Consider the following 14,805-nt stretch of genomic DNA (forward strand, 5'->3'; position numbering starts at 1 on the left):
ATGGTCTGTGCTCACCACACGAGCCGGCGTCTACCCCCGAGCTTCATTTCACCAATCAGAGAGGGGCTTCGCTCAACCAATCAGAGAGGGGTCTGCAGAAATGGGCTCAACCAATCAGAGAGGGGTCTGCAGAAATGCAGCTACGAAAAGTAGAGACGCGTCGCGCGTATGCTTTCCGCATCGCAGTTGTGTTTCCGCGTTCCCGTTTTGCGCTCTGATTGGCCGAGCATGCGCATGAGCGCATGAGACGTTGGGCATCTCCACTTGCACAATCTCAAAGTAGCCATTTCCGGCTGACTTCCGGTTGCCAATGGCACTTCCTGTCCCATCCAAATACATTGGTTTTAGCTACTTTTCTCCCCTTATTTAAACAACTTTGTCGTCACAGAGAGGCAATGAAACGTTTGTATTATTATAGTATAGAATGTATTTAATAAGCAAACGTTTGTCAGCAGGGTTTTTGGGCTGTATTTCATGTAAAAACGTTTACTGTTAGTTTCCTTGCTCAGCCAGCATTAGCTAACAGAAGCTAGTGGTTAAACAGGCCGGATTAGCTTTGAGCTAACTATCTTTCCCGACCCATGTATTCATTCCATTCTAAACATAACGTTAGTTTACAAAACATGACCCGTCTATATAACGTTGAGGAACAAATTATATAGACGGGTAATGTTTTGAACAACTAACGTTACGTTTAGAATGGAATGCATCGGCAAAGATCCGTTAGCTCAAAGCTATTCCGGCCAGTTTATCAACTTCCTGTCATTTAGAAATATGATTTTATAGTGAAAATCATTACCAAAACGTCCGGAAAAACCTAACGGGAGCATTATAGACGGTCATACAAATGTACAAATGCTATAAGGTGGTAAGAAATGCACTATAAACAATACTTTGAGGCGTCGTTTCTTGCGCTAGCCTCTTGTTAGCCAGCATTAGCCTTAATAGCTTTGAGCTAAGGATCTTTGCCGATGCATAAAGTATTGTTTATAGTGCATTTCTTGCCACCTTATAGCATTTGTACATTTGTATGACCGTCTATAATGCTCCCGTTAGGTTTTTCCGGACGTTTTGGTAATGATTTTCACTATAAAATCATATTTCTAAATGACAGGAAGTTGATAAACTGGCCGGAATAGCTTTGAGCTAACGGATCTTTGCCGATGCATTCCATTCTAAACGTAACGTTAGTTGTTCAAAACATTACCCGTCTATATAATTTGTTCCTCAACGTTATATAGACGGGTCATGTTTTGTAAACTAACGTTATGTTTAGAATGGAATGAATACATGGGTCGGGAAAGATAGTTAGCTCAAAGCTAATCCGGAAGGACAGCTAACAGTAGCTACTGTCTAACTGTGATGCATTTTCTGTTTGCAGTCCAATGTTCACCAAAACACACACCCACACACTTATAATTTGTTCCTCAACGTTATATAGACAGGTCATGTTTTGTAAACTAACGTTATGTTTAGAATGGAATGAATACATGGGTCGGGAAAGATAGTTAGCTCAAAGCTAATCCGGAAGGACAGCTAACAGTAGCTACTGTCTAACTGTGATGCATTTTCTGTTTGCAGTCCAATGTTCACCAAAACACACACCCACACACTTAGAATTTGTTCCTCAACGTTATATAGACAGGTCATGTTTTGTAAACTAACGTTATGTTTAGAATGGAATGAATACATGGGTCGGGAAAGATAGTTAGCTCAAAGCTAATCCGGAAGGACAGCTAACAGTAGCTACTGTCTAACTGTGATGCATTTTCTGTTTGCAGTCCAATGTTCACCAAAACACACACCCACACACGTATAATTTGTTCCTCAACGTTATATAGACAGGTCATGTTTTGTAAACTAACGTTATGTTTAGAATGGAATGAATACATGGGTCGGGAAAGATAGTTAGCTCAAAGCTAATCCGGCCTGTTTAACCACTAGCTTCTGTTAGCTAATGCTGGCTGAGCAAGGAAACTAACAGTAAACGTTTTTACATGAAATACAGCCCAAAAACCCTGCTGACAAACATTTGCTTATTAAATACATTCTATACTATAATAATACAAACGTTTCATTGCCTCTCTGTGACGACAAAGTTGTTTAAATAAGGGGAGAAAAGTATCTAAAACCAATGTATTTGGATGGGACAGGAAGTGCTATTGGCAACCGGAAGTCAGCCGGAAGTCCCTATATTCAGATTGTGCAAGTGGAGAATAGTGCGGCTCTGCAGATATACCCTACTCGGTCGACGCCCCCTGGACGACGTGGTCACGCCCCCTGGACGACGTGGTCACGCCCCCATGGACGACGTGACCGAGAGGAAATCGAAACTGGATCTGCAACTGATTTATTTAGCATCAAGCGAAAGTCAATGCAGAAAAATATAAACAATATATGAATGACAACTACGAAGACCGACACTCTCACACAGATTGAGATGACATCTGTGATAATACCGGGGAGAAGAATGCTGTGAATGCTGTGTTCCGTGTCCGTCCCTCCACCGTGAACCAGAGGTGCTACAACGTTAAGTTCACGATGGAAGAAACGGGGAATTTCGTCGCCAAACTGAACGAATACGCGCACAGCGCGCACGTGCTGGTGAACTACGAGGACGTGTGCAGCGACGGCCCCGATCACATCAAGACGTGAGTGGGAATGGATTGTCTCTCTGGTGGTAACGACGGTCAGGTCAGACATTATAGTCTGGCATTAGTGAAGCATGGATTGTAATATCGTTTGATTGATTGATTGACATTTTTATTAACAGCAAATGCATCATGTTAAACCCAGATTCGGGTTAAGGGGTCTGCATTGCATCCCCTTAACAATTGTATGTATTGAGCTGTACTGTACTGTACCCATTCTGCAATCTGTTAATAAAGTTTTCAATCAATCAATCCAAACAGATTGCAGAATGGGTACAGAGTACAGTACAGCTCAGCTCAATACACACAATTGTTAAGGGGATGCAGACCAGAGAAAGACTTTCGTCTTGTTTACATCAGGGTCCCCCATTTTCAATTCATCATAACATACATGACATACAGATAGACAGTACTGCTACATCTATACATTTATGACCTACCAGAGTTCTCCCTTCGTCAGGGTCTTTTGAGTGCAGCGGTTTGTTGTGAGAATCAACAGTGGTTTATTAGTGATGACAATGAGTCAGCAACATAACAATTATATAATGGGCCCCAGGTTTATTAAACGGTTAATATATCCTACAGCATGTGACATACATAAACAGTACTGTATTTGTAAATCTGGTAGGTCATAAATGTCTAGATGTAGCAGTACTGTCTATCTGTATGTCATGTATGTTATGATGAATTGAAACTGGGGGACCCTGATCATGTAAACAAGACGAAAGTCTTTCTCTGGTCTCCATCCCCTTAACAATTGTGTGTATTGAGCTGTACTAATTGTACCCATTCTGCAATCTGTTAACGTTTTCAATCAATTCAATCAATCACATGCACTGCGTCCAATGAGTGGTTACGGTGGGTACTAGGGCTCAATCCATAGGTTGGTTTATACACGAGATACCACATTAATTTGCAGGGACCAGGGAGTCACGTTTTCTGATTTAGATTCGATGTGTGTTCGAAAATGTATTGTCATCATCATACAGCACTGCACAAGTACAGTACAACGAAAATAAGTTTGGCATCCAACCAGAGTGCAAATGTAACAGTAAAGTGCAACAGTAATATACAATGTACAGGTGATTCAACTGGGTATAACATAATATAAATTAGTACTACTACTGAGTGTAGTGCTAATCAGATGTATGTACAGAGTTGTAGTATTAATATGTACAGGTATAAAGACACTATGGTAGTAGTCATACTGACCAGCAGTGTAACTACTGGTAAGGGATATGTACAGATTAGATATAGTATCTCTTGATTCTCTTCTACATATATGTACAGACGGATAACAATACATATAAATTATATTTGGTATAATACAGCACTATTGGACATACAGAGTATGGGTTATATGCAGGTGTAAGCGGCACGGTGGTGTAGTGGTTAACACTGTCGCCTCACAGCAAGAAGGTCCTGGGTTCGATTCCCGCTTGGGGACCAGGTTTCCGCGTTGCCAGGTACCCAGGTGGGGTATCTTCCAGGCCCTTCTGTGTGGAGTTTGCATGTTCTCCCCGTGCTCGCAAGGGTTTCCCCCCCGATAAGATAAACCCAATGGAAAAACATGCACAACAACAGATCGCTGACGCTGTGGCGTCCTTGACGAAGACGGGCAGGAGCACTTGGGTTGGTCCCCGGGCGCAGCCCCTCGTCGACGCCCTATCTGCTCCCGGCTGCCTTTGGGGGGGAAGGACGATGGGTCAAGTGCAGAGACTCAATCGCATCGGCGACTGAGAAAAAGACGATGCATGATTGTGTGTGTATCCCAGTCTGTGTGTGTGCCGCTCCCATTGCATGTCCAGTTTGTTGCATGCCGAATAAAGACCCCTAAAGAGGTCCTGCATTATTATTATATTATTATATGCAGGTGTAAGGATTGTATGCAGGGTTAGGCCTGTCCCTGACCTCGTTCCCAGTTTTATGATCTCCTCCGTGAGATAAAGCTTGGTAAAGCACTACGGCCGAAAGTGTCTGTGGGGTAGAATTTCCAGTGTGTGCACTTCCCCTGGAAGCTGCCTCCAGTCCGAACGGACCAAACTTTTCCCGAATCCTGGCTGTCGGCAAACAAGCTATAGACCGTCCCGGTCATGTAGTCAATTCTTCAGGCAAAGCCGTTGCAGTGGCTTAAACGAGGAAATATTGTGCACTTCGCACGTTTTCTATAATTGTTTTGTCAAAACCTGTAGCCTGTACTTCCTGTACTTCCGTTTAGACACTTCAGGAAGCGTATCTTTACCAGCCTAGGCCTGTCCCTGACTAAGGATTTGTATAGTCGACTTTGATTGGCCAAAATGTGCCGATAGTCGACCGGCAGCCCTACCCATTAGCTGTAGGTAGCTTGAGCCCTACCCAATTAGCAGTAGGTAGCCTGAGCCCTACCCAATTAGCAGTAGGTAGCTTGAGCCCTACCCAATTAGCAGTAGGTAGCTTGAGCCCTACCCAATTAGCAGTAGGTCGCTTGAGCCCTACCCAATTAGCAGTAGGTAGCTTGAGCCCTACCCAATTAGCAGTAGGTAGCCTGAGGCTCTGAGCCCTACCCAATTAGCAGTAGGTAGCTTGAGCCCTACCCAATTAGCAGTAGGTAGCTTGAGCCCTTTTCTATTTAATTATATTTAATTTGATTGTCCCCTTTCCCTGTTACCCTTCGAGAGGCCCTTTTGTCCTCTCGCCAGGCCGTCATTGTAAATAAGTTAATTGACTTAAATAAGTTCATTATTGAATAAAGATGAAATGAAAATAAATAAATAATAATAATAGCCTATTTCCAAAATGTGAGCGAATTGTCCCTTAAATCACACATTTAGAAAATACTCACTTGGAATGAGGAGGGGGGGGGGGCGTGTTGGTTGTTTGGTTATCGTTTAAATGTATTGCCTAATTAACGCTTGTTAATTTTGAACAACTCTACATGTATTCTTCAGCTTCACCGTAAGGGCTGTGGTAAACGGCAAACCCTATCCCGACGGCGTGGGGAAGACCAAGAAAGAGGCCCGACAGTGTGCAGCCAGACATGCCTTACTGGGCCTGGAGATGGAGCAGAGGGAGCCGGAGAACACTGTAAGACCATCTATATTCTTACCAACACTCAGACTAGCAGAAGAAGAAGATTTTAAATGGCTGGTAAGTCAAAAAGTAAATTTTGTTCCCTGCCACTAACGCAGGAGACGCTGGGTTCGAGCCCAGCTCTCGGCGTTGCTACCGGCTGGCCGGTCGTTCATACTAACACAATTGGCAAGTGTTAGAGGGTGGGAAAGCCGGTGGGTGGGGATTGGACGTTGTGGACAGCGACTCCTACAGGTCGGTTTGGTGACGCCGGTGCGGCGGAAGCAGGAAGTAGCGGGGGCAACATGAGCCTCCCACGCGTTACTCCTCGCCACTGAGAGTTTAAGTTGCTGCGGTGAAAAGATGCGACAGGCTGCCTCCTCGTGTACCGGAGGGGACACGTGATGCAAGGCTTCTGTCCTCACTACAACCGACCAGTGGGAGGCATAGTCTAGCAATGTTCAAGACAGGGGAGGGAAGAATAGGATAATACGAAATTGGGATGGGAGAAAAATAGAAAATGGGGAGAAAAAGTGGATCAAATTTTTTTTTTATATGGGTCGAGCACGGGGAGAACATGCAAACTCTGAAAACCTGGTCCCCAAGCGGGAATTGAACCCAGGACCTCCTTGCTGTGAGGCGATGGTGTTAACCACTACACCACCGTGGGACTGGGACTTTCAGCCCTTTGTGGTGCGGTAGGTAGGTACCATACTTTGAATGCTCGTCACACTGTGTCTCTTTCAGACGGCTGTGTAGGAGGAAATGTCCCAAGGTCAGGGAAGAGAGAACTCCCACACGCTCTACTTTCACTCGTCATCAACTGTATTTAAATAAAACAGCCCTTTACCAGACCTTTGAATAATGTCGATTTTTAAAGACTTCAAAATCCAGATGCTTGATTTTATATAATTATAAATAAAAATGTTGTATGTCTCCTATCAGCTCATGGCGAAATGTTAAGTCCTGATTTGGCCCAAAAATGCTGGTGCAAATTGTGAATGAATAGAAGACTAACTCAGTAGTTAACATGAAGAAGACTAACTCAGTAAATGGTAACAAATAATGGTAAATGGTGCATTTATATAGCGCTTTTATCCAAAACACTTTGACTATTTTCCCTCACATTTGACCCATTCACTCACACATTCACACCGACGGCTGAAGCAACCATGCAAGGAGCCGACCTGCTCATCGGGAGCAATTAGGGGTTAAGTGTCTTGCTCAAGGACACTTCGACACGCTGCCCGGGAGGAGCGGGAAATCGAACCGGGACTTGAAAAGCAAGTCAATATAGTGCACAAAATTGTTTATCACCAATACTAGCGGTCGTCAAAACAAGCAGAATAGAATAGAAATAGAATAGAAATACTTTATTCATCCCGAGGGAAGCATACAGATCGCTCACAGTAAATGGTAAACATTTAGGTAGTCAAAAATAAAAATCACAAATAAGAATAGAAATAAGACTAAGAATAAAATACGGTCCGGGATATACATTTCTTTTTTTTATTATTATTATTATTATTATTATTATTATTATTATTATTATTATTATTATTATTATTATTATTATTATTATTATTATTATTATTATTATTATTATTATTATTATTATTATTATTATTATTATTATTATTATTTTTTTTTATTCTCTTTTTATTGATTTTCTCCAGGGTCCATACAAACAATATCATGACTACACATTCATTTATCTCAGCCTTCTGTAGTACAATTTTCATCCATTGTTAATAACTCTGAGTTAAAGTGCAGAAGTACAAGTACACACACGAGGACCCACACAGTCAATAACATCCTATACTTATTTCTTTCTAGACAAACAAAGACAATAACCAAAAATAACAGAATCATATGTTGGGGTGCATCTTCCTGACACTCAACTCCCATTACACAAGGTTCACTTAAAAATTAACCCGAAGGACGTAGCTCATTAGCACATTAGGTCCTTGAAGTGCTTAAAGTGCTTGATTTTTTACAAAAAAAAATCACGGCCTGGAATTCCTTGAAAACAGCCAATTTTTTGACAAGGTGCTTAAAAAGTCCTTGAAATTCAAATCAACCATTTGCATTGAATGTTTTGTTCATCCATGATCAAGTTGTTCTGAATCAAGAAATCGTTTTTTTGGTTCTGTTTGAATAAAATCTGACAAGTCGCTGTCTCGCGCGCTCCAACTGCTTTTCCTCATTTCTTCGCGTACGATGCTCTAGCTCGCTCTAGCTGGCAAGCGGGCCAAGAAGATGTCAAAAAGAAAAAAAACGCATTTAAAAGTTAATTGTATCCATCGAGTGACATCCTTTATTGCTAGGTTTTAGTGAGTTTTTCCTTACCTTCGCGTGGGGTATGTCTGGGAGTGTTGCATTCATTTATTTACAATTGTTTGGACTTCATGGTGTTTTTGTTTTGTTCTTGATAACTTATTGTGATGTTTCTTCTCGACGTTTAAAGAAGCCGTGTCCGGCCCCCCTCCGACAGACGGAATCATCGACGGGGGAAAGTCGTCCTTTGCGGTGCCAAGCGGGCATTAATCAGGCCAACTACACGTGCTGGCTCAACGAATACTCCCAGAAGGAGCGGGTCCACGTGCGGCCGGTGGAGTCCACCAGGATGGGGCCGAATAACGCCACCCAGTAAGCGTCGCTCTTTATTTGACCGATGTTTTCGCAGGGATGTATATAGCCCCTTTGGTGACTGTGATGCACCGAGTGAATACACAGTCCCTTATATCCCACCATGTAAAATTCCTACAATTAAATCTGTCTCGCTTTTCTCTTATCAAAACGCTCCTCGTACAAGTATCGCAAAGAAATGTCACAGGTACTCACAGTTGCACGAGGGTTTCGGACAGACCGACAAACGCTAGGGTTTGGAAGCTCGCCGTTGCTAATAAACATTTTAAATAATCTTTTAGAAACTGGTCAACACGGCTCAAAACGGCTTTATTTCAGGCTTTGGGTGCCTGATGCGCCTGCGCTGTGATCACGTTTTGAGCCGTGTTGTTCAGTTTAAATATTTTTTTTTATGTTCATTAGCAACGCCGAGCTTTCAAACCCTAGCATTTTTGTCTGTCCGAAACCCTCGTGCAAAAAGAGTAAAAGAGGAATAACAAATATACAATAATACAATATACAAACAAAAGTACAGTGAAAGTACAATGTAGTAAACACGCAGACAATGAGGTACAAAAATGCAAACTTTGGTACCGGTATCGGTTCAAATGTGAACTGTACCCAACCCTAAACAACATGACTGTTTGTTTTTGCATTAGATGCTGTTATTTTGTGATTGGAGATAAGGAGTACCCTGCAGGCTTTGGGAAAAACAAGAAAGACGCAAAGGAGGAAGCCGCTAAGCTCGTCTACCATGCGATATATGGAAATCAGACTTCAGAGGTAAGCGATGTGCATTTACCAATATATACATGGTATCTGTAGTTATCCCTTGGGCCTTGCCGTGGGCCTGTAACGGCTTAAAGGAGCAATAGGTGGCTGTTGGTTTTGGGCAGAACTTTAAAATATTTTCAAATCCTTAAACCGAATTTGACCCTGCCCTTCCCAATCAGAACGCATCAGGGTGCCTCCAAAACGACGCCCGCTAAGCAGCTAGCAGGCAGCTAGGTAGCTAGGTAGCTAGCAGGCAGCTCTGTGTTAGCAGCAGGTTGCTAGCAGGCAGCTCTGTGTTAGCAGCAGGTAGCTAGCAGGCAGCTATGTGTTAGCAGCAGGTAGCTAGCAGGCAGCTGTGTGTTAGCAGCAGGTAACTAGCAGTCAGCTGTGTGTGAGCAGTAGGTAGCTAGCAGGCAGCTCTGTGATAGCAGCAGGTAGCTAGTAGGCAGCTATGTGTTAGCAGCAGGTAGCTAGCAGGCAGCTGTGTGTTAGCAGCAGGTAACTAGCAGTCAGCTGTGTGTTAGCAGTACAGTAGGTAGCTAGCAGGCAGCTCTGTGTTAGCAGCAGGTTGCTAGCAGGCAGCTCTGTGTTAGCAGTAGGTAGCTAGCAGGCAGCTTTGTGTTAGCAGCAGGTAGCTAGCAGGCAGCTATGTGTTAGCAGCAGGTAGCTAGCAGGCAGCTGTGTGTTAGCAGCAGGTAACTAGCAGTCAGCTGTGTGTTAGCAGTAGGTAGCTAGCAGGCAGCTCTGTGTTAGCAGCAGGTTGCTAGCAGGCAGCTCTGTGTTAGCAGTAGGTAGCTAGCAGGCAGCTATGTGTTAGCAGCAGGTAGCTAGCAGGCAGCTCTGTGTTAGCAGCAGGTAGTTAGCAGGCAGCTATGTATTAGCAGCAGGTAGCTAGCAGGCAGCTATGTGTTAGCAGCAGGTTGCTAGCAGGCAGCTATGTGTTAGCAGCAGATAGCTAGCAGGCAGCTATGTGTCAGCAGCAGGTAGGTAGCTAGCAGGCAGCTATGTGTTAGCAGCAGGTAGCTAGCAGGCAGCTCTGTGTTAGCAGCAGGTAGTTAGCAGGCAGCTATGTATTAGCAGCAGGTAGCTAGCAGGCAGCTATGTGTTAGCAGCAGATAGCTAGCAGGCAGCTCTTTGTTAGCAACAGGCAGCTTTGTGTTAGCAGCAGGTAGCTAGGTAGCTAGCAGGCAGGCACGTTGGAAGTTGGAAGTTATTGCAAAGAATTTAAAAAAAAATTAAATATCTTTTTTTTTATTTTATTTTATTTTATTTTATTTTTATGACGGTATTTATATATTTGTATATTATATACTGTAACTGTATAACTGTAACACTGTATAATATATTATAAGTGTATCCTGCTCAAAGCACTTCACCATTTTAATATTGTGTGTATTGAGCCGTACTGTGTATTGTAGCCATTCTCCAATCTGTTAAATAAAGTTTTCATTCATTCATTACACTACTGTACGTACACAATCATACGTGTAAAACCGACAAGATTGCAGCAGAGTAGATTTTCGAGTGATGACAGACTGATTGAATGACAGGTGAAACAACTAATTGTTGTTTCCCGCCCTTCCCACGCGCCACGAACCACTGAGCTACTGTGATACAGTGCTTGTGCAGTCAGTCGATTTGAGCTAGTAGTCAGACTTTGCTAGCACAGAATGTCTCACTCGCAGAGCAAAAAAACGTGATCGGGACATCCCTATTAAAAAGTAATAGTAACAGTTTTACTGAAACGGATTACGGTGTTGTGGAAACTCCCTATGATTCCATCTGCATCTGTACTGGTTCCGGCCTTCAGCAGGAATAGCCTAAAGGGTTAACCGTTGCAGCCAGGGGAGTGCATTTTCCTTACTGAAGCCAAGGTCACACAGAGGGAGGGTGGCACGCATTCCTATAAGCACCCAGCATTAACAGAGAATGGAACAATTGCACTGCTGTGATATACAAGATATACATGGTCCTTCAGCATATACAATAAACATATATTTAATCCTCTATTTATATATGTTAATGCTTAATATATTACATCATACAAGTGCCCCAAGACAGAGAGAGAACAGGATGTCAATACAAAAAAGGGTCAAGTAAAACACAATATTTACAACACAATCCAACATGATAATAGTAAAAGCAATAATAAAAAAATACACAATGAACTGATGTTTATCATTCAGCCATTAGATTTATCACCGGTGATAGTTATGGTACTCCACCATTGCATCCTATATAATAAGGTCGGGTGGGCCTCTGACAGAGATATGTAAGTTGCATTGGAATCTTTTTCTTTATAAAGCCATAATTAGAGATTGTCCAAATTATATAAATTATTTATTGGAATAGACCCTGTCGTACACGATCCAGTGATTGTCCTACACTTATCCAGTGCCTAGAGTTTGTACTGAACTTGGTAGATCTGCTCTTGGCTTCTCTGCCCCCACCTCATGGAATACCCTGCAGGAAACTCTGAAACTAGACACTCTAGTGTCTATGGGTTGGTTTAGAACCTTAATGACCAATCGGGTCACCCCAATGTGTAATTGTTTTTAAATTATTACCAGTTTTAATTTTTTGCTATTTTAATTTTTTAAATATTTTGCTCTTAATTATTCCGATTGTCTAATGTCTTTATATTTATGAACGCACTGTGACACTTGTGAATGTAACATCTCGACGACTGTAAATGAGTTTAAGTACTCAAGTGTATTTATCGAGTATAAATAAAGATTGAATGAGTGAATATCCCCAGGCCATCAGGATGCTCAATGACTCTTATGTAACGCTAACCCATCCATCCACATTCATGGCACACACATCCACATGCACACACTCACTTTAAACATTCACTTTAGACACTATGAACACTTTTGAACACTACACCATATTTTATCTATTTATTTCTAAAAGATTTGCTCTACATCTCTACCTCATTTTAGCATTTTGTACTTTGTATGTATACAGTTTTGTGTTTGGTCTTTATTCTTTTACTTTTTACAATCTCAGGAGGGTCATACAGAACCAGGCATGTCACTGTAATGCACATGCACCTTATATGTAGACAAATAAAACAAAACTTGAACATGAATCTGAAGTGTTCTCTTTTACCTTCAAGACCGTAGATGAGAATTGCAACGATACATGGACTCAGCGAAGGGAGGAACAACTGATCCAAAGCGTCTCTGCCCTCCGGTAGGTGGAAGAGATTATTACCCAGTGCGATGTGTCTCGTCATCCCAAAAACATTATCCAGTCATCGACCTCCGTGTGTCTTCTTCTGTTTGATAAAAAAAAGGGCCATAAATACTAAGGATAGTTCACATTGCAGGTTATTGAGATCACACAAACATATTATTTTTAAAGTAAAAAACATTAAAGTTAAATGATCTTGTGGAATTAAAAACGGCACAATTAATGTATAAAGCAAAAAGGTTATGTACTTCCAGGAAACAGTCAAGAACTGTTCTTTGATAGAGAGGGGGGGGGTTATAATCTGAGGGGAGAACTCAATTTAAAAGTTCTTAGTGTACGCACTACCAGGAGAAGACACTGCATCTCAATATGTGGAGTGAAACTGTGGAACAGTCTGAATGTGGTGCTAAAGCTATGTCCAAATATGAGACAATTCAAACTGAATTATAAGGAAATTATGTTCACAAGGTACAGGGATGAGGAAGGGATTTTACATTCACGGGTGTTTACATTTTACTTTTATTTCTTTCATTTTTTACATAATATATAGTTTTTGTTTTGCATAGATATATATATTTTTTGTAAGGTTTTAAATGAGTACACTCATTTGAGTAGTGGAAAAGGGGTAGGATTAAATAAGTGTATACTTCTTCCTACTCCTTTTCGAACATGTAAATTGAGTTATGTTTTGCTTTTTGTTTATTTAAAAAAAAAATCATTGAATTTCTTGATCAATGATTTGTTTTGATTTTATATTGTTTGTATTTATTTACATGTTCGAAATAAATATTTCAAATCAAATCTTGAATTGCTTTGTATCACACATTTTAATTCGTCTCCCGTTATCCACAGTGAGAAGATGGGGAACATGAGCATGAGCAGCAGTAGCCCCGTACCTAAATGGAACATCTTAGCCGAGATCAATTATATTACCATTCTCAACCACTACTGTCAGAAAACCAAGCGCTTCCATGACTTCATACTGGTGGAAAGACGAGGCCCAGCACATAACCCTGAGTAAGTCTACTGAGGGCCAAATACATTTACATTTTATATCTTGTCATTTAGCTGACGCTTTTATCCAAAGCGACTTGTACAACAAGACAGCAGGAAGGGTACAACTCTATCAGCTGAGTAACAATGTTCATCAAAGTGTTGAGTGCTACAGTGTAGGTTAGTATATTAGGACAAATGCATGACAGTAAGGTTAGTTAGGGTTAGATATAAAAAAAAATAAAAAAAAATCGATAATGATTGAAGAAGTGCGTCTTTAGTCAGCGGCGAAAAGCATCTATACATATACATAACATAAATATATATATATTTATCGCATATATACCGTAATTCCTCTAATAGTGACCGGTATTCAATTACAAACCGGGTCTCTATTAATGGCCGGGTGCGCTCTTGAGCTAAGCAATTATAAGCCGACCTCCTAATACAAGCCGGGTTACTAATATACTGAGCTGCATACTGAGCTGTTGAGGTAAAGTTACTTGATTTCACTTTGAAAACGTTGAAATGACCAGTGACCACCTGTAATTGCACTGTTTACTATTTCATACAGTACTTTGTTTCAATAAATGAACCCAGTAAATTTTACTGGGTTCAAACTGACACAAAATGTTGATTTATTCATTATGATCTGTTTGAAAATTAGAAATATAGGCCTCTCTCTTATACAGGCCTCCTCCTAATAAAAGCCTGGTACCCGCTACAGTTTAAGCAAATACAAGCCCGGGTCACTATTAGAGGAATTACGGTATATCCATATCTTTCTGAATATACCTGCATATAATCCTTCTATATGCCTACACCTGCATATAACCCATATAAAACTCTGTAAGAATATATATAAAATATAAATGAGTGCTCCTGAGTAATAGTGCTAATCAGATGTATGTACAGAGTTGTAGTATTAATATATATACAGTGATACAGTTATAAAAACACTATGGTAGTAAGTCATACTGGCCAGAAGCGTAGCTAGTAAGAATAGGTAATGGATATGTACAGATATAGATGTAGTATCTACAGATATGTAAAAAGGATTATATGCAGGTATGTACAGACAGATGTGGATATATATATATACGGTAAGAATAAATATATGTATACGGTATATACACCATTATTGTACATGCTATCATACAGAGTTATATGGGTTATATTCAGGTGTATAAGTAGTATGGGTGTAACGGTACACAGAAGCCACGGTTCGGTACATACTTCTGTATTGGTGTCACGGTTCGGTATGATTTCGGTACAACAGGAAAAAGATATTTATAAATATTATTATATATTTATAATTATTATTATAAAATATAATGATATTCTATAGGCTTGCTGTGTCATTCTGTGTTCAGGCATCCAATGAGTAAATTAATTGCCTACTGCCCCCTTAACACTTTCAGTGCCAGCAGGGGGCGCACGATTTAGCACTTGAGTGCCGGCGCTCTATTCAATGAGAGGGCGAGCACATTTGCGAACGCATAAACTATATCTT

At 41.1% G+C, this 14,805-nt stretch overlaps 1 protein-coding gene across 2 annotated transcripts in view; it reads left to right on the top strand.

The window, feature by feature from the left end:
* The first annotated feature begins 2,318 nt into the window (after positions 1–2,318).
* The window catches only part of eif2ak2 (eukaryotic translation initiation factor 2-alpha kinase 2), a 37,854-nt gene continuing 25,367 nt past the window's right edge, over positions 2,319–14,805 (top strand). The window contains exons 1-6 of one of the 2 annotated variants that reach the window (XM_084321372.1): positions 2,319–2,651; positions 5,579–5,777; positions 8,167–8,348; positions 8,987–9,110; positions 12,223–12,299; positions 13,152–13,316. In XM_084321372.1, coding sequence (XP_084177498.1) covers positions 2,542–2,651; positions 5,579–5,777; positions 8,167–8,348; positions 8,987–9,110; positions 12,223–12,299; positions 13,152–13,316 — 857 coding nt within the window. In that variant the 5' untranslated portion in view covers positions 2,319–2,541. The remainder of the gene's footprint in view (positions 2,652–5,578; positions 5,778–8,166; positions 8,349–8,986; positions 9,111–12,222; positions 12,300–13,151; positions 13,317–14,805) is intronic. The other variant, XM_084321373.1, reaches the window with a different exon arrangement.

Source organism: Notolepis coatsorum (genome assembly GCF_963971535.1).
Source record: "Notolepis coatsorum genome assembly, chromosome: 9".
Taxonomy (NCBI): Eukaryota; Metazoa; Chordata; class Actinopteri; order Aulopiformes; family Paralepididae; genus Notolepis; species Notolepis coatsorum.